This window comes from Polypterus senegalus, chromosome 13 (genome assembly GCF_016835505.1).
Source record: "Polypterus senegalus isolate Bchr_013 chromosome 13, ASM1683550v1, whole genome shotgun sequence".
Taxonomy (NCBI): domain Eukaryota; kingdom Metazoa; phylum Chordata; class Cladistia; order Polypteriformes; family Polypteridae; genus Polypterus; species Polypterus senegalus.
In genome coordinates, this window is record NC_053166.1 from 96,631,114 (window position 1) to 96,654,937 (window position 23,824).

Genomic DNA, 23,824 nt, shown 5'->3' on the forward strand with positions numbered 1-23,824 from the left:
CCACTGGTTTTAGTCGAGACAAATGTGCTCGATATATAATTTTGACTTGTATAATTGTATGCTTTGCGCATGTGGAGCTCGAGTGAATTCTCTGCATTGCTACTTTCCACTCCATTTCTGATATATTAATTGAGAGATTTTTTTTCCCAGTGTCCTCTTGGATCTTTGAAAGGGATGGATTGTAAAATGATTTTATATATTGTAGAGATGGAGTCTAAGTCCTTGAGATTGAGCAATATTTTTCCAGCATGGATGAGGGTGCAAGATGAGGAAAATCTGGAAGGTTCTGTTTAACAAAGTTCCTGATTTGAAGATAGTGAAAGAAATGTGTAGCTGGAATGTTAAATTTGGAATGTAATTGTTCATAGGATGCAAAGACGTTGTCTATATAAAGATCTCTAAGCAAGTTAATTCCAAATTTTTTCCAGATATTAAAACTGCATATGTTTGTGAAGGTTGAAAGAGGTGGTTCTCTTGCAGAGGTGCCACAGATAGAAGCTTCTCCGTCTTAAAATGCTTTCTACATTGGTTCCAGATTCTAAGTGAGTGGAGCACAATTGGGTTATTTGTATATTGCCGATAACGTGTGTTTATTGGAGCACAGAGCAAGGAATACAAAGAAGTACTGCAGGATTTTACTTCTATTGTGGTCCAAGCCTGTGTATGTTCTTCTATTTGTGTCCAGGTTCTTATCACCTGTATATTTGCTGCCCAGTAATAAAACTGGAAGTTAGGTAGAGCCATGCCGCCTTCTGCCTTTTGTCTTTGTAGGGTCGCTTTTGATGCGTGGATGTTTTGAATTCCAAATAAATGAGGTTATTGTTGAATCTAATTGCTAAAGAATGATTTATTAATGTATATTGGATGTTTTGAAATAAAAAGGAGCTTAGGAAGAATATTCATCTTAACAGTGTTAATTCTTCCAGCTAGTGTGAGATGAAGGGTTGACCATCTATGCAAGTCTTGTTTAATTTTTTCCATGCAGACGTGAAATTTTGTTGATAAGAGCTTTATGTTTACTTGTGATGTTTACCCTAGGTATTTAAACTGTTCTGCAATGATAAAAGGTAGGGTATCTAATCTAATATTATATGCTTGAGAATTCACTGGAAAGAGTACACTTTTATTCAGATTAATTCTGAGACCAGAGATCTTTTGAAATTCTGTGAGTGCTGCTAAGACTGCAGGCACAGAATTTTCTGGGTCCGATATTTACAGTACCATATCATCTGCATATAATGAGATTTTCTGTTCCAGTCCTTCTCTGCTAATCCCCTTTATCTGATCAGTATTTCGACAATGTATTGCCAGTGGTTCAATGGCAATTGCAAACAGCAGCGTGACAAGGGCATCCTTGTCTAGTGCCACGCTCTAGTTTAAAGTAGTCTGAGCAAATGTTGTTGATGCAAACTGAAGCTTCTGGGTTAGTATACAGTAATTTAATCCATGCACAAATGTTGGGCCAAACCCAAACTTCTCCAATGTAGTAAAAGGTATTTCTATTCAATCATGTCGAATGCTTTTTCTGCATCCAATGATAATAATATTTCTGGGGTGTTTGATTTAGTTGGTGAGTATATTACATTAAACAGGCCAAGATTTGAAGATAAGTGTCGGCCCCTAATACATCCAGTTTGGTCTTGTGATATTACCGAGGGATGCACTTTCTCCATCCTTCTAGCTATGATTTTAGAGAGTATTTTAACGTCGTTATTCAGAAGTGAAATTGGTCTGTATGATGCACATTGTAATAAGTCCTTATTTTGTTTTGGAAAACAGTGATTAGTGCTTGGCGAAAGGTTTGTGGGAGAGATTGGTTATCTCTGGCTTCTGTAAATGTTGCTAATAGGAGGGGAGCTAGCTGAGCGGAGAATTTCTTGTAAAATTCTGCAGGGTAGCCATCAGGGCCTGCTGCTTTCCCGTCTTGGAGTGACTTTATAGCATCTAGTAATTCTGTTAATGCCAGAGGTTTATCAAGTTCCTCCACACTAAAAGCGTCTATTTGTGGTATCTGTAATGTATCCAGAAATGCATTAGATTGTGTATTGTCTTCTTTAAACTCAGTAGTATATAGGGATTTATAGTAGTCTCTGAAAGTGTGCATTATATTTTTGTGTTCTTAGATTTTATCTCCGTTCGTGTTGGTGATTACCGAGATTGCGTATGCACTTCTTGCTTGTGAATTTGTTGAGCTAAAAGCTTATTAGCTTTCTCTCCATGTTCATATAATGATGTCTGGATTTGTAGATTAGTTGTTCAGTTTCTTTAGTTGTCAAGAGGTTTAATTCTGAATGTAGAGCCTGCCTCCTCCTATGTAGAGTCTCGCTTGGTAGTCTGGCATGTTCTTCATCTATTTTAGTAATTTCGCTTTTATCTCTGCTACTCTCTTGGCTTCGGATTTATTTCTGTGGGAAAGATATGAGATAATCTGTCCTCTTAAGAAGGCCTTAAGAGTTTCCCAGAGTATTCCTGCAGAGATCTCGGGGATGTATTTGTCTCTAGAAAGAATTTGATTTGTTTGGATATAAATTCCATACAATTCTCTCAGCTAATAGAAGCGGGTTGAGGCGCCATCTGCAGGGTGAGTGTATGGGGCTTAGTAATTTTAGCTCCAAGATCATAGGTGCATGGTCAGAAATAACAATAGCATCGTATTTGCAAGATTTAATCTTAGGCAAGAAGTTATTGTCTATAAAGAAGTAATCAATCCTTGAGTAGCAATGATGTACTGGTGAGTAGAAAGAATATGTTCTTGAATTTGGGTTTAAAACCTCCAGGGATCTGATAAGTTGTGATCAGTTATAAACTTTGTAATTATCTTTGCGTGTTAGATGCCGCTCCCTGTGGAGGAAGTCCTATCTAAAAGTGGATTTAGAACACAATTAAAGTCCCCAGCCATTATAACTTTATGAGTGTTCAGATTGGGAATAGATGCAAATAAATTGTGTATAAATTCCTTATCATCAACATTAGGTGCATAAACCATCCATCCATCCATCCATCCATCCATCCATTCATCCTCTTCCGCTTATCCGAGGTCGGGTCGGGGCAGCAGCTTAAGCAGAGAGGCCCAGACTTCCTCTCCCCGCCACTTCTTCCAGCTCTTCCGGGAGAATCCATGCTCCCAGGCCAGCCGGGAGACATAGTCCCTCCAGCGTGTCCTGGTCTTCCCCGGGCCTCCTCCCGTTGGACGTGCCCGAACACCTCACCAGGAGGGCGCCCAGGAGGCATCCTGATCAGATGCCCGAGCCACCTCATCTGACTCCTCTCGATGCGGAGGAGCAGCAGCTCTACTCTGAGCCCCTCCCGGATGACTGAGCTTCTCACCCTATCTTTAAGGGAAAGCCCAGACACCCTGCGGAGGAAACTCATTTCAGCCGCTTGTATTCGCGATCTCGCTCTTTCGTCACTACCCATAGCTCATGACCATAGGTGAGGGTAGGAGCGTAGATCGACTGGTAAATTGAGAGCTTTGCCTTACGGCTCAGCTCCTTTTCACCACGACAGACCGATGCAGAGCCCGCATCACTGCGGATGCCGCACCGATCCGCCTGTCGATCTCACGCCCATTCTTCCCTCACTCGTGAACAAGACCCCGAGATACTTGAACTCCTCCACTTGTAGCAGGATCTCTCCCCCAACCCTGAGAGGGCACTCCACCCTTTCCGCTGAGGACCATGCTCTCGGATTTGAGGTGCTGATTCTCATCCCAGCCGCTTCACACTCAGCTGCTAACCGATCCAGAGAGAGCTGAAGATCACGGCCTGATGAAGCAAACAGGACAACATCATCTGCAAAAGCAGTGACCCAATCCTGAGTCCACCAAACCGACCCCTTCAACACCCTGGTTGCGCTTAGAAATTCTGTCCATAAAAGTTATGAACAGAATCGGTGACAAAGGGCAGCCCTGGCGGAGTCCAACTCTCACTGGAAACGGGCTCGACTTACTGCCGCAATGCGGACCAAGCTCTGACACCGTTGTACAGAGACCAACAGCTCTTATCAGGGGTCCGTACCCCATACTCCGAGCACCCCCACAGGATTCCCGAGGGACACGGTCAATGCCTTTTCCAAGTCCACAAAACACATGTAGACCGGTCGGGCAAACTCCCATGCACCCTCCAGGACTCTGCTAAGGGTGAAGAGCTGGTCCACTGTTCCGCCACCAGGCCTAAAACCACACTGTTCCTCCTGAATCCGAGGTTCACTATCCGACGGACCCTCCTCTCCAGAACCCCAATAGACTTTTCCAGGGAGGCTGAGGAGTGTGATCCCTCTATAGTTGGAACACACCCTCCGTCCCCTTTTAAAGAGGGGACCACCACCCCGGTCTGCCAATCCAGAGGCACTGTCCCGATGTCCATGCGATGTTGCAGAGACGGTCAACCAAGACAGTCCTACAACATCCAGAGCCTTAAGGAACTCCGGGCGATCTCATCCACCCCGGGCCCTGCCACCAAGGAGTTTTTTGACCACCTCGGTGACTTCAGTCCCAGAGATGGGAGAGCCCACCTCAGAGTCCCCAGGCTCTGCTTCCTCATTGGAAGGCATGTTAGTGGGATTGAGGAGGTCTTCAAGTACTCCTCCCACCACCCACAACGCCCCGAAGTCGAGGTCAGCAGCGCACCATCCCCACCATATACGTGTTGACACTGCACTGCTTCCCTCCTGAGACGCCGGACGGTGGACCAGAATCTCCTCGCCGTCCAAAGTCGCTCTCCATGGCCTCTCCAAACTCCTCCCATGCCCGAAGTTTTGCCTCAGCAACAACCGGCCGCTGCTCCGCTTGGCCTGCCGGTCCCTATCAGCTGCCTCCAGAGACCCACAGGACAAAAAGTCCTATAGGACTCCTTCTTCAGCTTGACGGCATCCTCACCGCCGTGTCCACCAACGGGTTCGGGATTGCCGCCACGACAGGCACCACCACCTTGCGCCACAGCCCGTCAGCCGCCTCAACAATAGAGGCACGGAACATGGCCCATTCGACTCAATGTCCCCACCTCCCTCGGACGGGTTGAAGTTCTGCCGGAGGTGGGAGTTGAAGCTACTTCTGACAGGGGACTCTGCCAGCCGCTCCCAGCAGACCCTCACAACACGCTTGGGCCTACCAGGTCTGACCGCATCTTCCCCACCATCGGCCAACTCACCACCAGGTGGTGATCAGTTGACAGCTCCGCCTCTTCACCCGAAAGTGTCCAAGACATATGGCCGCAAGTCCACGACACACCACAAAGTCGATCATCGACCTGAGGCCTAGGGTGTCCTGGTGCCAAGTGCACATATGAACACCCTTATGCTTGAACATGGTGTTCGTATGGACAATCCATGACGAGCACAGAAGTCCAATAACAAAACACCGCCGGTTCAGATCGGGGCCATTCCTCCCAATCACGCCCTTCCAGGTCTCACTGTCATTGCCCACGTGAGCAAGAAGGTATGCCCTCTAGCACCCCCTCCAGAGACTCCAAAAAGGGTGGATACTCCAAACTGCTGTTCGGTGCATATGCACAAACAACAGTCAGGACCCTTCCCCACCCGGCGGAGGGAGGCCACCCTCTCGCCCACGGGTAAACCCCAATGCACAGGCTCCAGTCGGGGCAATAAGTATGCCCACACCTGCTCGGCGCCTCTCAACGGGGGCAACTCCAGAGTGGTAGAGAATCCAGCCCCTCTCAAAGAGATTGGTTCCAGAGTCCAAGCTATGCATCGAGGTGAGTCTGACTATATCTAGCCGAACCTCTCACCTCGCAAGACTAGCTCAGGCTCCTTCCCCTTCAGAGAGGTGACATTCCACGTCCCAAGAGCCAGTTTCTGTAGCCTAGGATCAGACCGCCAAGGTCCCCGCCTTCGGCCACCACCCAAATCACACTGCACCCAACCTCCTTGGCCCCTCCCATAGGTGGTGAGCCCATGGGGAGGAGGACCCACGCTACCTCTTCGGGCTGTGCCCGGCCGAGCCCCATGGGTGCAGGCCCGGCCACCAGGCGCCGCCATCGAGCCCCACCTCCAGGCCTGGCTCCAGAGGGGCCCGTGACCCGTGTCCGGGCAAGGGAAAACGTCGTCCAAGGTTTGTATTCTTCATTAGAGGTTTATTGAACCGCTCTTTGTCTCATCCCTCACCTAGGACCAGTTTGCCTTGGGTTGCCCTACCAGGGGCATAAAGCCCCGGACAACATAGCTCCTAGGATCATTGGGACACGCAAACCCCTCCACCACGATAAGGTGACGGTTCAAGGAGGTGAGGTGCATAAACATTTAGCAAAATCATTTTGCAGTTAGATAAGTCTCCCATGACCATTACATATCTCCCTTCAGGATCCAATACTACATCTGATGCTACAAATGGTACTGTTCTATGTATGAGAATTCCCACACCTCTAGTTTTCTTCGTAAAACTAGAATGGAACATTTGGCCCGTCCAGTCTTTTTGCAGCCGGAACTGATCCTTGCTTCGTAAGTGGGTCTCCTGTAAAAATACTATTTTACCATTTAGACCTGTTAGGTGAGAAAGTACTTTCTTTCTCTTTAATTCGTGATTCAGGCCTTTAACATTCCAGCTGACTTAGTTAACTGTCCCATCATGGAGACACTGATTCTGAGTTTTTGATGTCATTTTATAGTCTTAACTGGAAGTGAGACAGCTTCGGCCTTAATTTCCTATTTCCCCTAGAGTTGTTGCCATGCAGCTTATTATTACGTTGGTAGTTATAATTACAAAGATTAATAGGATAGATTAGGTATAGATCAATCCTGCTCTCTTTCTCTCCCCCTTTAAATTTAGCATCCCCAAGTGAGGCTAAAACCCACTTCACACAGTCCCAGTCCTCTGACATACCCAGAGACAGAGCATGTCCAAAGCCAAACAAGCCCCAATGCAGCGGCGTTTTAGGGTTGAAAGATAGAGGTATCTATTACTAATACAGTCTTTTAAAAAAAAAAAAAGAGAATTTTGCACTTAAAATATATATATATAGTCTTCAGCAAATTTAGTGCATTAAGATGATACACCTAGATAATAAACCCGGGAGATGGTGTTAAGAATGTGTCCAGAATAAGCATAACAAGTCTTAATACAGAAATAGCAATAACAATAAACCATATTGAACAGTCTCGTTTAGGGTAGAGATGAAATAATTGAAAAAAAAAGAGAAAAAAGAAAAAGTAATTAAGCACAATAAAACATAAACAGATAGCACCCTAGTAATACTAAATAATAATGAGAATATATGCTTATAAAACCTGTATTTTAAAACGAATAGATCAGACAGTAGATTAATAATCCTTGCTTTATCATTAACCGCCATGACTCACTATTATGTATCAGAATAGTCCCGGGATCAGCTTTCTTAATTCCTTTTCTGCTTCTTCCTTGCTAGCGAAGACATAGAATTGACCCTGTCATTCCACTTTCAGTTTTGCCAGATACAAGAGGCTGTATTTGACGCTGGCTTGCCGTAACCACTGTTTAATGTTGTAGAAGGCTGCGCGTTTAGTAGCTGTTGCTGGAGAGAAGTCAGGGAACATACGAATGTGGTTATTTTCATATATGATATCTTCCTTGTTTCTGAGGAGTGTCATCACCTCTAGCTTAAATGATAATCGTTCAAAACGAACTAAAAAAGATCTGGGTCTGGGTTTAGCGGTGTTTGATCCGCGTACGTGATAAGCCGCTGCTATCTCGGATTCTGCTTTAAAGTTGTCCCTGATTATTTTAGAAAAAAGTTCAGCTGTGAATTTCACAGGGTTTGAACTTTCTCGATTCTCAGGCAGACCTTCAATTCTGACATTATATCTTCTACTCCCATCTTCCAAAGCAGCCATTCTGTCTCCGAGTTTTTTGCATTCAGAGCTGACATTTTTTGCTTTTTTTTTTAGCACTGGTAGCTAAATTTCCGGCTATTTCAATCCTAGTCGTGAATGTCTCCTTGAGAGCCTCTAATTGATCAGTAAGCGTTTCAATTTTATGCAGCACCTGTCGCATTTCCACTTGCATTTCTTGTCGCAGCCTTTCATTTGGCTGTTGCAGCATCAGCCACTGCGTTTCGTTTGCTTGTTGCAACTCCTGTTTCAATTCCTGTTTCAGTCTCTCATGTGCCTTTGCCCTTGCTTTCTCATTTGCCTTCTCGGTTTTCTTTATATCTTGTATGAACTCAGCGAACATCACCTGCAGTTTAGACATTTCAATTGTGCTTTCTTGTACCGTAGGTGAAGCGTCAGGCTCTACTGTAGCCGGTGCTATTCCCGGCTTGCGTGGAGTAATTGAGATCGCGGACTGTAAGGCCTTTTCCAGTTTCAGGTGTTTTTCTCTGATCGGCGAGCTATCGAGATCTGCACTCACGATCGTACATTTGCTCCCCTTTTCACTCTCAGCCGGCGACGATGTAGCGGACCATGGTCCGGAGGAGTCTGTACTTTCGCCCAGCTGATCCAGGTCTCTCTCTGAAAGGCCGTATCTTGAGCTAGGGCTTGCTGATCTTAGCTTGGGTGCAGCTTTAGTTTTCGATTCTTTCGGACTCCCTTTCTTGTTGGCCATGTTTAAATATGCTTACATATATACTGTAGCAGTCTCCTTGGGTTGATTAGATACAGGATATCTCAGGATAATAAGCAAATAATATGAAAAATTAACACCACTGCTAGCGGAGCTCCACTTCAGACGTCCATGTCTTGCATCGGACGAGACCAACCTCTTGTTAAAATATTTTTAGGAACGTGCATCAGTGGTGATTAGGGAAGCTAGGCAAATTCTTTTTACAAAGTACCTAACTTGTAAATAGAAAAATAATTTTGTTGAAGGAATTCTATATTCCCTATGGATCTAATTTAAGGCACAATCATATTGTCAATATAAAGATCTCTGATTTTTGAGATGCCTACTGTCTTCCAAGACTTAAGTATTCAAATACAGCCAAGCAGAATGAGTGAGAAATATTGCACTATTTTGCTGTTCCCTAACTGTTCTGTAGTATTGGGAATCATACCATCTCAGAAATTTTGAATAATGTGAATGCACTAGCTTGAAAATCCACCAGGTGGACTAGTGAAATGTTTATATGGCATGCTACAAGTAAAGACCTATGTTGAAACCCTGATCAAGGCTTAGTTAAATTATGCAATTTTCTTGGTTTTATACTGCTATTATTCTGTAGTGTGAATTTGATGCGTGTTTCAGGCTTACATCCTCATAGAAAGAAAAAAAAAAGTCGATTTCTTATGTAGAAAATGCAAACAGTAATAATAAATTTCATTTACCTTAGATACTTGCGTATAAGTCGAAAAATATATGCTTTAAAATTCATTCAAAAAAACAGTGTCGACTTATCCGCGGGGCAACACAATTTTCCATAGAATTTGGGTAATGGCACAGTGCACAGTGCTTTTATTTAAAACAGTCAATCAAAATCGGTGTTCAAAGTAAGTGCAGTGATTCAAAAGAACTCTTCATTAAATAAATAATCCATAAAGCAAACGTGGAGGTTTAAAAATCAATAAAATAGAAAAACAATCCTTTAAAAACCTGGCCTAGCACCCAGGCTACCACACAGCTGCCAGCAAGCGCTCGTTCGCTCGCTCGCCTGCCTACTCGCACACCCTCTCTCTCTCTCTCTCTCTCCTGCTTTCTCCAGCCCCCTCCATCTTTCTTTCTCTTCCTTTTTTTTTCTCCGTTTTGGCTTCCATGCCTGCGAGCGCTTGTTCGCTTGCTCACCCACTCTCTCTCTCTCTCTCCCCCTCCTGCTTTCTCCATCCCCCGTCTTTCTGTTTTTTTTTTCTCCGTTTTTCCTTCCTCTCTAACTGATTCGCGCTTCTCTTTATATGGAGAAAGGACATAGCAGCTGCAGCACATTAGCCACAGGAACAATCACGGATGTGGGCAGTCCCCCACCTGTGCACTAGGTGAGAAACGCCCACACCGCAGATAGCCCTGCGGCTCGCTAAGTCGTGAGCACGGTGATTATATATTGAAAAACAAAAATGCCCTTTGCTAAGAGATCTGTGGACCCATAACACCAGATAAGCCTTTGTTGGAATTTCAAGCATCGGCTGGCACCGTGTACGCGGTTTATGAACAGATATGGGCTAGCCTTCGCAGCTAAAAAATCGCGCAGAAGCTGCCGAAAGATCTAGAAGAAAAGGTCAGTTCCTTTCATAAATTTATTATCAAGCAAAGACAAAGGCATGACTTTGATCTCAGTAACATTGGTAACATGGATGAAACGCCAATGACATTTGATATGTTGGGGAATCGAACTGTAGCAGGTATTGGTGAGAAGACCGTACTTATTAAGACAACGGGCCATGAAAAAACCCAAGTTTTACCCTTGACTTGTACACGGGTCATAACAAATTTCATAATTTTCAGCTTAAAAAATACACTCCACTTATCTGCGAGATCGACTGATACGCGAGTATGTATGGTAATTGTGCTTGTCAAGCCATTCAAGGGCTGGTATTAAAACTGTACATTGCACACATGGACAAATTTGTTGTACCCCTACACAAATAAAGAAGAACCAATAATTGTCTCTGAAATAACTTGAAACTAACAAAAGTAATTGCCACTTATCATTATTTACTCTATATTTGACAAGAATCTTACTTTGCTTTACAGTTTTGATTCAACAGAATTTCAAATAACACAAATGAAAATGCCTTGGACAAAAATGATGGGACACTTAATATTTTGTTGTACAACCTTAAATTGGAGCATGGACCTTAAATTACTTAATTTTTACAGCTGTTGTCACTGGAACATCAAGCTGCATGGACATAGTCTTATAGCCTTTAACTTTAATTTGCATGCCTATAATTTTGTTTCTAATCTCCTCAGACACCTTCCTCCTTTGATTTCTCTGGTCTATGTTCAGTGTGGGACACATGATGATGCCAACCAGATGAGTGACTACTTTTCTCTATTTAAGTTGTCTAAATGACTGATTTCATGTTTGGAGGTGTGTGATACTGATAAAAGAAAATGGGTAGTTTGAAAAATCACACTCATCCAATTATTTATAAACTTTTCTAGAGGTATCAACAAATGTGTCCAGGCCATTTTAGATTATTTCTGTAGAATAAGCAATACTTTATCTCTTTTCAAAATTGCTTTGCTTTTCTCAATGATATATCAAAGACATGTAGGACAATTGCTTTTCATTCAATCAATTTTCAGGAGGCATGAAGCCCCTTTTTTAAAGGCATATAAGGAAAACAACAAATGTATGCATGTCTGTAAATATTCTATGAAAATGCACACATCTGAATTTCATCTTTTAGATAAATATATTGTGCATCAAAGCATTACTTTATATTGTTCTGTTATTTCTTGATAAGTACTATACGATAATAAAAACATAACTTGCCATGAGTTAATTTATAATTGTGCATCTAAGCAACTGAAATATATCACAAGTGGTTGTTTTAGAAACATTTTGATATTCTTTTTTTTTTTTTTTTTTTCAAGAACTTTGTTGTCCTTATAGTGATAATGGCTGGTAGGCTAAAACACATTGCATCCAGGAGCTTATAAAGCATCACCTTTTTTCTGTCATGTACATATTTACAAATTGTCTACACAGCAGGCATATTCAAAGTTGAAAAGGTCACCAGTTAGTGTTGTTGCATTTGAATCTTAAGAGCCACCGTTGTCTGTTAGAATCTTATGAGTTCTCTGCATGACCTTTGTTGTGGTTTCAGTGAAAGTCATGCGGTTTGGCTATATACATCTTTTAACTTACTTGTGAAAGTGTAGAGTGGAGCTTGCCTTCTGCCTAGTAAAAATAGGTTTTGCCTTGTCCTGGATTTATGTGGTTCCAAAAGGCAGATGGGTAGACGGTTCTTTAAAATATTTGCAATTGTTACAACGGAATCAATAAAATACAAAAAAAAAATACAAAAAAACAAACCAGGAGCAAGCAGTGGACAACATGGGCACTGACACACCATAAACATTTTGGCCATGGGAGTAACAAAACTAGAGGCCACAACATAAATAATTAACAATAGCAAGAACAATTATAATAATACTCAGGTGTAACAAAGGAGGCGCTGAAGTGGTAAAATAAAATGATCAACGCGGCAGAAGGATTGGAGATATGAGTTGGATGATGCATACTTTTCTTTACATACTTTTATGAGAATCAAAGAAGAATCATGGGTAAGTTTTTAGTGCAAATTATTATTCTTCAGTTTCGTGTAATTATATTCGACTGGTCAGTTTATTTTGGGGACCTAAATTAATTTCCAAGTTTATGGGAAGAACATAGTAAGATTGTAAATAAATTGTCATCATTTATGCTGCTAGGGTAAATAGAAAGTTACTCACTTTCTGTGTGTATTGTTACATGTAGGAATTTCTTTTCACTTCTGTTACACGGATTAGATCATTTTAGAGAAATATGAAAAGAAAAGCCTCCTATTACAGCCCAATTTCTTTATTTTTTTATTGATTATATTTAGAAGCAGATAACATTCCATTCAATTCCTATTCAAAGTCAAATTCAACCACCACCCAATAGAAAGGTGGGCTAACAGCCAAATCTAATTTTTAAAAGCAGCAAGAAAGGAAGAGTATCTTTTTTTTTCCTGAAATGGAAGCGCATTCTAAAATATTATTGATTACATCCTGCCATATTTACAAAAAAAAAAAAAAAAGTTTTGAATGGATCCTCTAAGTAAGAATTTGATAGTAAAGATCATCATTTACCCACTGACTTGAAAGTGGTGGGGTGGAATTCTTCCAGTTTAGCAACATAGGCTTTTGTGCTAGGCAATTACAGTTTGTCTGTCCTTCTCCACTTTCAGCCTGTCTGGGAGTACACTAAACACAACTGTTAATGGGTTTGGAGTGATTATGACACTAAGACTATCTAATAGGCATTCCAAAATTTTTATCCAAAATGTTGTTTGTTTGGTGCATGACTGGAACAGGTGGCATTCGATCCACATATCTGGTAGGCTGATGAGATCTTGATGACTTTCACTGAGTTGGGACATTTAATGTTCCTTCTATATCTGTCTTCCAGGACAGCCAGTTTGTCAGCAAGTACTTTGCATTCTGATTTTACACCCCTTGTGTTTTCATCCATCACTAAAGTCAGTTGCTCCACTATTTCAATACAAGTTGTAAACATTTGCTTAACATCTTCAAGCTGAGCAGCAAGTACTCTTATTTTATTCTCTAACTTGCTTGTATTTTCCTATATTTTTTAATCAATTTTTCGTAGCATTTCTGTAAAGGTTGTAATAAAATTAGTACTTAAACATATCTCCAGGTCTTTTATATCCTGAAGCTCTTTCGATTTTTCCTCATTTAGGCCCTTTATTTTTTATTTATATAATCCCAAGTTTTATCTCAACTATGATACTACATTCTAGTTTTCTGTGGTTTCCCCAGTAGCAAGGTGGAGTCCAAGCAGTAGTTCAAGCATAATCCCATCTGCCCACCCATGAAGTGTTATTACTTTTTTTTTTTTTTGCTTTCCAAAATTTTGTGTTTATTTTCTGTTTTAATGCACACATTTCACTGGATGTACCCAGCACCATATGCCATAGTAAGCTCATTCACAGGGCAAGAAACTTGATTGGCAAGTGGATGTTTAGCACACGCAGTAGGACCCACTAAGTATAATTCTCGGCTTCCTAAGGACCCACAAAGTATAATTCTCAGCTTCCTAAGTATGCTGTCTCGATCAATGTCTAAAGAATTATAGCCGCAGGGATTGAGAGATGAAATACTGAAATCTCTCTACAACAACAGCATGCACAGCTATGCAGTAAGCTCAGTCACAGGTGAGTTGCTATATATTTAGTTAAGGAGAAGTTGATCCTTAGGTTTGTAACTCCCAGCATCCTAAGTACGCATCCTAGCCATGACAACTCGAAAAGTACAGCTGTTGCAAGAGGGAACTGATACTCTTAGCAATCCTCCAGCAAGTACAACAAATCTCTGCTGGAGGATTTATAGTTTGTGAAATCTGTGTGCTTTTTCCAACTCTCCAATCCAGTTAATGTGGTTAACATGGTATTCCCCCAGTGTAACAAAAAGTGAGGGAATATTTTAAATGCTGGGGGATTTCAGCATAGGGGTTATAAAGAATGATATGATCATGGACATACATAATTTATCTTACCATGTGCACATTCTAAGTTTATTCTGACATTTTCCGTCCAGTACTGAAAAATACAGCTTAATCAGTATATAGAATGAAAATTCAGACATGATTTTATTTGTACTGCTGCATTAGTAAATTCCAAAATACATGTACATTGGAACAAAATACATTTAAACAGACTCTTTTAAAGCTATTTTTCTAGCAACATGCGTTTAAAATCTACTTTTTCAGAGAATCGTTCTGTTAGGTTGGTAATATGTGGAATTATATAATTTGTATTTGTGTCATTAAATGGTTTAAAAAATAAGCTTACTAAAGAGTAATATTTAATGCAGGCGGCAAATTAATTCAAATTTCAGATGTCATAAACTTTGTCATAATCAAATTTGTCTATCCTTTTTTGTTCAAAGTTTAAAGCTTCCTGTGTGAAATCAGTCTTGTCTGTTTAATATTACTCCCATTATTTTGGAACTCTTATGAAACAGCCTTTAACACTTAAACTTAAAATTTAGGCAGTGTGGCGTAGAGGTTAAGGCTTTAAACTTCTTTCCTGAAGTTGTGAGTTAAAATCTCGTTAACTGACACTTTGTTACTGTTGGCAAGTAACTTTACCTGCCTGTGCACCAATTGGAAATGCACAACAAAATTAACAAGTTATATCTGTAAAGTTGTAAGTTGCCATAAAAGCAACACCCAAATAAATAAATACTGAACCAGACCCACAAAAAAAAGCATGGGCAGTGCTTTTGCAAAACTTTTTAGGTTAATTTCATTTACTGTGTTTTCCCGAAAATAAAACCTACTCCAAAAATAAGCCCTAGCATGATTTTCAGGCTGGTCTGTAATATAAGCCCTACCCCAAAAATAAGCCCTAGTCAAGATCGTCAGCTGAAAAGTAAGGCAATTAAAGGCCAGGTTTATACTTCACGAGATGCAACGCGTGTGCTCGAAACATCCGTTAAATTCCAAGGACACCTTGCCACAATATCTCTGAAAAAGGTGTTTAATGATTACACCCATCAATTCGGGGGGATGCGCCCATTCCAGCAGCATCAGCGCAACACAGAAACAAAATCCCTGGATGAGGCATCAGCTCATCGCAAGGTGAACACAACCACACTTTACAGTTGCCGTCATTGTAGCTTCACCAAATCACCATACCTTCATGTCTTTGGATGGAAAACTGAGCACACTGTGGAAACATGCAAACTCCAGGCAGGGAACACAAGGGACGTGACTCCCTGCGTGACAGCAGCGCTACCGCTCTGCAACCGTGCCACTCCATATGTGTAACTATTAGCAGTATTCATTATTTAAACAAAGTTAACAATTTATCTATAAAATGTAACATAATTATTTTAATGCATTTCATCATGAAAGTGATATCAAGTATAAATCTAATAATTCTAAATGTGCAGAGCGCTGGAGTATCATAAATGTAATGTGTTCTGTGGGGCGAGGCAGCTGTCAGTTCAGGAGGAATCCTTAGAAGCGCATAGCGATTTAACAACTGGGTCAGTTTTAAGATGACATTTCTGACAATCTGCTTTAATGATAAAGTAAACTACAAGGTTAATGCTGAAATTTTCACTTTAATTACAAATTAGACATTTTCATTATGTCATTTTTTTTCCCTCTGTGGCTCAAATAAGCTGCTGTACATTCTTATGGTATATTGTAAAGGTGCAAAAAAAAAAAAGATGGCACAGAAAATGGTATGTGAGACTTTTAAAATGTATTGTGTCATTAATTTGGGGAATATGCGACTCTTGAATATAAAAGCACCATGAATGCATTTGTATGTCGGCATTTTGCTTCACCACATTGAACCATTCATCAAACGCACAATAATCCTGGAGGATCCTAAAAACAGCTGCAGTTTAGACATACAGGTAAAATTCCGAACTCCCAGGGACCTAAAATTTTTTTTTTTGTAACGGAAATTACGTTGTAATAAGATTCTGTATTTGTTACTGTAGTGCTTTCTTTAACTTGCGCCCAGGCATTTGCAATCATTTCAATAGCTTCTTTCACGTTAATTTTAATCTCCTCCTCCCTACAAGTTATACTGATGGAAATTTTTCTCAGCATTTCCTTGTGATAATACACTTTCAGGATGCGAATGATGCCCAAATCCAATGGCTGAAACACTGCTGTGCATTGGGTGGGAGGAATTTAACGCAAACATTATCTAAATGTGGAAGTATGTTGTGGGCATTCATCCTTTTCTTTTTCATATTGTGAGGTTTCTGAACTCTTTTGAGACCCCCCACTCCCCACCCAGCGTGAATGACACGCTGAAGTGCGTCCCCGAAGCGCAATTGCAGCGTCTGTGAATGATTGTTGTCTGTTGCTGGGGCAGCGCATGAAGAGGCTCATAGTGCTGCAGTGAAGCGACACAGAAGCAAATCCTAAAAGATTGTGGTCGCGCTATAAGTCCCTGTCTTGCACCGTAAAACATGAGGCTGAGTCTCAGTACTTTAGCAAAACCAGCTTTATTTAGCTTGAAACAGGAACAGCACACTTATTTATTGTAGCGTGATCTGCCACTCTGCTATACATAGACACAGCAGTCAGGCAAGGTCGTGGCCAGATCAGTGATCAAGTAATCCTGTTACCTGAATTTACATTGTTCCTTGCATCACCCATCAATATCTTTTCTGTTTGCTTTGGCAGAGAGACACCACATAGCTGAGAGACGCAGCGTATGTTTGAGCCGGCTGTTGCCCCGGCAACAGATAAACAATCTTCCATAGACTCGGAGATTAGACTTTGTGACACTCTTCAGCATGTCGTCCAGTTAGGGGAGGTCCCAAGAGAGTTTACAAACCTCACATTTTCTTGAGTGAGTGCCGCATTAATAGGAATGTTTCTTGAATGATCATCACTGAACCACATTAAAACTGCTTTTTCGACATCTTCAAATGCAGCAGTTCAAATATGTTTGCAACCTGAGTTTTTTTTGCTCGGTCTTTCAAGAAAGTTGACAGCGTTGATGGCGAAATTCTGAATTCACTGGCAACGTCTTTTTTTTCTTTTTGCCACAATCGAGAGCTACAAAAATGTAAAGGGTTTTTTTTCTAATGTGAACTGTTATCGTTTTTTCGTGTCTGCCATTTCAATAGGATGGTGACAATGAGTTAAATTCCAATGGATGTTTTTCAAATGTTGACAAACAATAAGCAAAAGGTATCACTGAAAACCAGAGGAAACAAAAAGGGCAAAAAAAAAAGGAAAGATCGAAGAAAGAAAAAAAATTACAATGTTTCTGTTTGGGGATTGTTGTTCACAGACTAAGCTGCGGCCACAGAACTAACTGCTCTGTGGATGATTTATTCAGGCATTTCAAGGTCTTTTGGGCACTTCATTGTAATGAAAGCAATCTGCTGAATGTACTTTGTAGTAACGAGATTTCTATAGACTCGCGTCATATGGGGAAACTGTCGGGACCATAAAAATACTTCGTTGTAATGAAAATTTTATTGTAAAGATAGTTGGAATGGAATTTTATCTGTATTCATGTGTAATTTGTTGTATTTAAAGTTTACATGCGATTTGTTGCTTTTTTTTACAAGCTTAATGAAACATGAGTGCGAACATTGCAAAGTAAGTGTATGTTCATTTCTGCGTAATTAACAATTTCTAAAAATTTGGCGAATTTTAAATATGATTAATTCTACCTAGAAAATGGGTCACAATGTATGTTGCTGTGCCTTTTTCTTGCTTTATAAATACCACACAGTATTTCAATTATAGTACACTAGCAAAATACCCGCGCTTCGCAACAGAGAAGTAGTGTGTTAAAGAAGTAATGAAAAGGAAACATTTTGAAAATAATGTAACATGATTGTCAATGTAATTGTTTTGTCAATGTTATGAGTGTATTTATATATGTGTATGTGTATATATGTATGTATATATATATATATATATATATATATATATATATATATATATATATATATATATATATATATATATATAAACTGTATCCACAATAAATGCCTTTATTGAATAGACAAACCGGGGTGAGCAAGTTCCTTTCTACTTCAGCCACAGCCGCGACACACATAAAAAACATCAATAATAACTCATAAACTTGCAATATTATTTAGGAAAATCGCAACATTTTACTCACCAAAAATTCGGATTATTTGTAAACAAAATACATCCTCCTCTCTTTCCTCAAAAACAGTTCAATTACTCTGTCGTACGGATTATCCGTGTGCTTCAGTTCCATCAAAAAGTCCCTTTCTATCGCCATCGAAGCTAATGCTGAAAGTCGAACCTGCCCTGTCGTATTTCTGGCATAAGTTTTAATTCACTTTAGGACTGAAAATGACTGCTCGACAGAATCATTGTACACGGGGAATGGTCACTGTCAAATATACCAATGTGAACAGCTGCCCCATGGTCTCATTCAGATTTTTCTGATGAAGGAATTCAAGGAGATCAGTGGGAGATTTTCCTGCAAAATCATCCATGGCATACATTACAGTCAGTTCTGTTTTTAGCCGAGACAGATCAAAAACCGCTCCGTGGCTCTTGTGTTAAACTGGAGAAGGCTGCATGTGTAAAATTTTTCTTGTTTTCCCGAAACTTCTGGGGCTCGAGGAGCGTGGCAAACATCAGGTTTTTGTGGTGTTGAAATCTGGTCTCTGTCTGGCAAATAATATTGTCCAGAATCCTGCCATGGAGTTGGCCCTAGTGCGCGTGAGGACGCGCGGAGCGATTGCGATGCATTCAGTGACCTCGTAGAGTTTCTCATATTGGCTTCTATCCAATCAATGTTTCTGAATACGGTAATGTTGCCGTACCCTTGCTAGAGGACCCTACTGACACCAACTCAAAATCTGATTGGTTGAAGCACCATGTTAATCAACATTTATTCTGTGTTAGAGTGCACGCACAACGGATTGTGAAGGCCTCTCTGCCTGCCAGCAAATGATGGCTGAAATGTGATTGGTTAAATGCTTTAATACGAAAATACGTGGCTGGAAGCAGCACAACCATCGGAAAAGCTATGAAAGGAAGCAGACAGACTATTTAGAATTATTTAATGGACAAAATATAATTAACATCAGTTTGTGATTCAGATATTTTTACTTGTGAATATGCTAAGCACAGTCCTTGACCCGCGAATATTTACCTTATATGGGCAGGCACTCAATTATGTGGGAGGCTTGATGATGTGAGACGCAACTCTGCCTCCCACGGCCATCGAGCTGCAGTCAATTACAGTATATGGATGAAAATAGGTTCCAGTTATGACCATTACACGTAGAATTTCGAAATGAAACCTGCCCAACTTTTGTAAGTAAGCTGTAAGGAATGAGCCTGCCAAATTTCAGCCTTCTACCTACACGGGAAGTTGGAGAATTAGTGAGTGAGTCAGTCAAGTCAGTCAGTCAGTCAGTCAGTGCTTTGCCTTTTATTAGTACAGATACCAAGAATTGTGAGTCTTGCTGTTTAAGTGGCCCTTGATAAAAATGTAAATGATTTAAAGTTGAACGTAATAATGTTTGCTTCCCTTCTCTCAAAGGTGCCTTCTGAGTTTCTTTCTTTTGAATTTATTTCTGTTTCCAGAATATTAAACTATGGACTAAAAGAAAGTTAAAATATAAAGATATAAAGAGTCGGCCTGAATAAAAGAGATAACATGCTAAAGTGCAAAGAAAATGCTCATTTCACATTTTTTCATGTTTCCTAGATACACTGATTTCAATGGGAATGGTTCAGCAACTTGTGTCTGTGCTTAGGATGGATCACCAGTCTTTTCACGAATATGTACTTGGTGCCCTTTGCAGGTTTGTACTTTATTGTAAAAAATAACTTGTATCAGGTAAGTGGGGGAATAAGTATAAATTTAACTGAACTGGATAATTATGTGTATTGTGTGGAACAAAAAAAGAAGCAAATATTCTGGTTACAAAAGGTCATATGTACTTTATTTGAACTTGCCAAAAGCAAAGGTACCTAACACTGGGACCCCATACCATTGCAACCCCATTTCTGGCATGAACCATTGTAGAATGTTCCTCAGATTACGCAATTGCATGTGATGTGTACATCAGCCATTCAGTGACAATCGGCCCCAAGAGACATGTAAAACACCTTACTGTAGGTGACACTTTCTTCATTCATGGCAGTCCAGACCTCACAAACTTCACAGTAGTCATAGACAGTCAATAATGCATGTTATAGCAGGGGCAAGGAATAGAGTCACATCTTTACAAGCCACTTGGACATGTTTTGAGATATTACTTGATAATGCATGGAGGGTGCTATCTCTCTGTAGATAGAGTTGAGTGAACATGTACTGTAGGCACAATGATGGTTTATCGCAAAAACTGCCAGTTCTCTCTAGTTTTCTATGGGTATTATAGTTTTCTGTGGTTGGTAGCAAGAGTCTATATGTAACATTAGTTGTTAACATTGTCTGCAATTGTTTCCTAGTTAGTTTGGAAAGAGTAAATTTACTTTACTACACAATCCTTACTGTTTTCCATACACATTTCGTAAAGCTAATGTTACACAGCTAACAAGCTTAAATCACGTGTTCTGAAATATGATTTATGGAATTTATGATTTCAGAGAGTGGAGCCTAACTCAACAGCTATTATCAGGAAACAGCACTGATCATCACATGGCCCACACATGGATACATGAGTTTATATACAAAGGGCCAATGTGGAATCCGCATTCAACCTATCTGTCACACCTTAAGGGTGTGGTAGGAAACCCAATGCAGACCAGGAGAGAATGTTCAGGCTTCAAATGGTGTGGGATTTGAAGAAAGGATTTATTATGCTCCTATGTCTTACAAAGAAACTTATTCAAGTAAAATGATCAAGCATTTTGTTGGACTTTAGAACAGGGGTTTTTAACCTTATTTCTTGGCATTCTAAAAATCCCCAAAAATTAAAATGTTTCAAAGTGCAACTTTTATTTTTCTCTTAAGTTGTTAAGTACTGAATTCTTATCAGGTAAGCAAAAAGGTGATATTTCTTTATCTTTCCCACCTTCCATTCCTCAGATAGTGTGTGTGTGTGTGTGTGCATGTGTTTGTCAGAAAATAATTTCTTTAGCTTTGTGACATTTTATGGAGGAGATATGAGCTTGTTAGTAGCACTTCTGGGAGATTTAATGGACAAGTCAAGTTAATTTAAATTCCACATTTCACAAATGCCTGATGTTTTAATTTTCCTTGTTTTTTTTAGATTTGTTGCAACCTGGTTACACTAGTGAATAAAATGAATTATTGTTGTGAAATTGAATTTGTCAATTTAAGATTAATACACATTTCATGTAAAAAAAATTAAAAACCTTTGTTCTCTTTTCATGCCGTCTCACATATAGATCAGACTTTTGTACAGGTGAATCTCAATAACTTAGAGTTATATTTTTAATACAGAAATGTTGGCCTACTAAGAAGTATGTCCATGTACGCACTCAATACTTGGTCGGGGCTCCTTTTGCATGAATGACCGCATCAGTGCAACGTGGCATGGAGGCGATCAGCCTATGGCACTGCTGAGGTGTTACGGAAGCCCAGGATGCTTTGATAGCAGCCTTCAGCTTGTCTGCATTGTTGGGTCTGGTGTCTCTCATCTTCCTCTTTTTAATACCTCATAGATTCTGTATGCAGTTTAGGTCAAGTGAGTTTGCTGGCCAATCAAGCACAGTGATACCATGGTAAAAAGGTGCTCATGGTAAACCAGGTATTGGTACTTTTGGCAGTGTAGGCAGATGCAAGTTTTGCTAGAAAATGAAATCGGCATCTCCGTAAAGCTTGTCAGCATAGAGAAGCATGAAGTGCTCTAAAATTTCCAGGTAGACAGCTGTGCTGACTTTGGACTTGATAAAACACAGTGGAGCAACACCAGCAGATGATATGGCTCCAGATATTATCACTGACTATGGAAACTTTACACTGGACCTCAAGCAGCTTGAATTGTGTGCCTCTCCACTCTTCCTCGAGACTTTGGGACCTTGATTTCCAAATGAAATGTGAAATTTACTTTCTTCTGAAAAGAGGAATTTGATCCACTGAGCAACAGTCCAGTCTGTTTTTTCTTCAGCCCAGGTAAGATGCGTCCAACGTTGTCTGTGGTTCAGGAGTGCCTTGACAAAAGGAATGCGACAGTTTTAGCATATGTCCCGGATACATCTGTGTATAGTGGCTCTTGGGGCACTGACCAGTAGCAGTCCACTCCTTGTGAATCTCCCCCAAATTCTTGAATGAGCTGTGCTTCACAATCCTCTGAAAGCTGTGGTTATTCCTGTTGCTTGTGCACCTTTTTCTGACACATTTTTTCCTTCCACTCAAACTTTCTCTTAATATACTTAGATACAGCACTCTGTGAACAGCCAGCTTCTTTAGCAATAACCTTTTGTGGCTTTGCTTGTGTGGCCTACTGAACCATACTTCGAGACCATTTAAAGACTCAGGACACCTTTGCATGTGTTTTGAGTTAATTAGCTGAGTGGAGCGTGACACCATGAGTCTACTATAGTGAACTTCTTCACAATTTTCTGAGATGCTGAATTTTGGGTTTTCATTAGCTATAAGCCATGATCCTCAAAATTAAAAGAAATAAATGCTTGAAATATATCACTTTGTGGGTAATGAATCTATATAATATACGAGTTTCACTTTTTGAATTGAATTACTGAAATAAATTAACTTTTCGATAATATTCTAATTTATTGAGATGGACCTGTATTGTTGTTACTGCTGTTCAAGAATTTGCCAGTGAATTTGGCAACAATTATTATTCATAACTGAAGAAGGCATATCTTTTACTCTTGTACCTGCCAAATATGTTTCATTTTTGCATTCAGCACATTTGGCACAATTTAGTTTTTATAGTAATAAGCATTAGTTTTATTTCTTGTTTTATGTAGTGCATGCCAAATCAATTTAAGTAGCTCTGAAAGCTATGCGTGTCCTAGATTGCGTGGTTCGGTTAATAAACTGTATGTCATATCATTGAAGATTTGCCTCAAAACTGTCTGAAAAATGTGAACATTTTGAAGCGCTAACTAAATTTTATTTTGCGTTAAATGTATGGAGCAGCTTATTTTGTTAATATTGCAGGGAAACGGGTGCAAAGGTGGGTGCATCCAACTTTATCTACCACGTACCTACCACATGCAGATTGGATGGGCAACAGCTCCCAACAATGTTGAACTGGATAAATTAGTTATAAAATGGTAGGTGATTAGGAACACAACTTGCACATTGGGGTTCTCACTCATTCTTTAAAACCCCTGCCCCTTTTGCTTTTGCTGACATTGGCCACTCTTGACTTTTTTGGTGCTTTCAGTTACATTGCCATTCTATAAACATTGCTTTAGACATTAATTCCGAATTTTTTTTTTTTTTAAAAATAGAGTTAACACAGGCTTAAGTAAGACAATCTTGATGTTTTGCATACTTTGTAGTTTTATAGTTTTGTTCATATACAAGTCCTTCCCTTGAGAAATGTATGTGTCGAGTTTCTTGGCATGGTGAGTTGAAGGCGCACTGATTAGCGTTGCATCCTCAAATCTCCAAGAGAATTGCTAGAATCTTTGCTCCATCACTGTCTGTCATTAGTTTACACATTTCAACTATAATTGCATAGGTTTTTCTCCATATACTATACTTTTTATGTCCATATTCCAAAAACCTGTTTGGATTAATTGGTGACTTTAATTTGACACCATATGAT

At 40.1% G+C, this 23,824-nt stretch overlaps 1 protein-coding gene across 1 annotated transcript in view; it reads left to right on the forward strand.

Moving 5' to 3' along the window:
- hspbp1 (HSPA (heat shock 70kDa) binding protein, cytoplasmic cochaperone 1) overlaps nt 1–23,824 on the forward strand; it is a 97,403-nt gene that overhangs the window by 52,806 nt on the left and 20,773 nt on the right. The window contains exon 6 of the mRNA XM_039774669.1: nt 19,819–19,915. Coding sequence (XP_039630603.1) covers nt 19,819–19,915 — 97 coding nt within the window. The remainder of the gene's footprint in view (nt 1–19,818; nt 19,916–23,824) is intronic.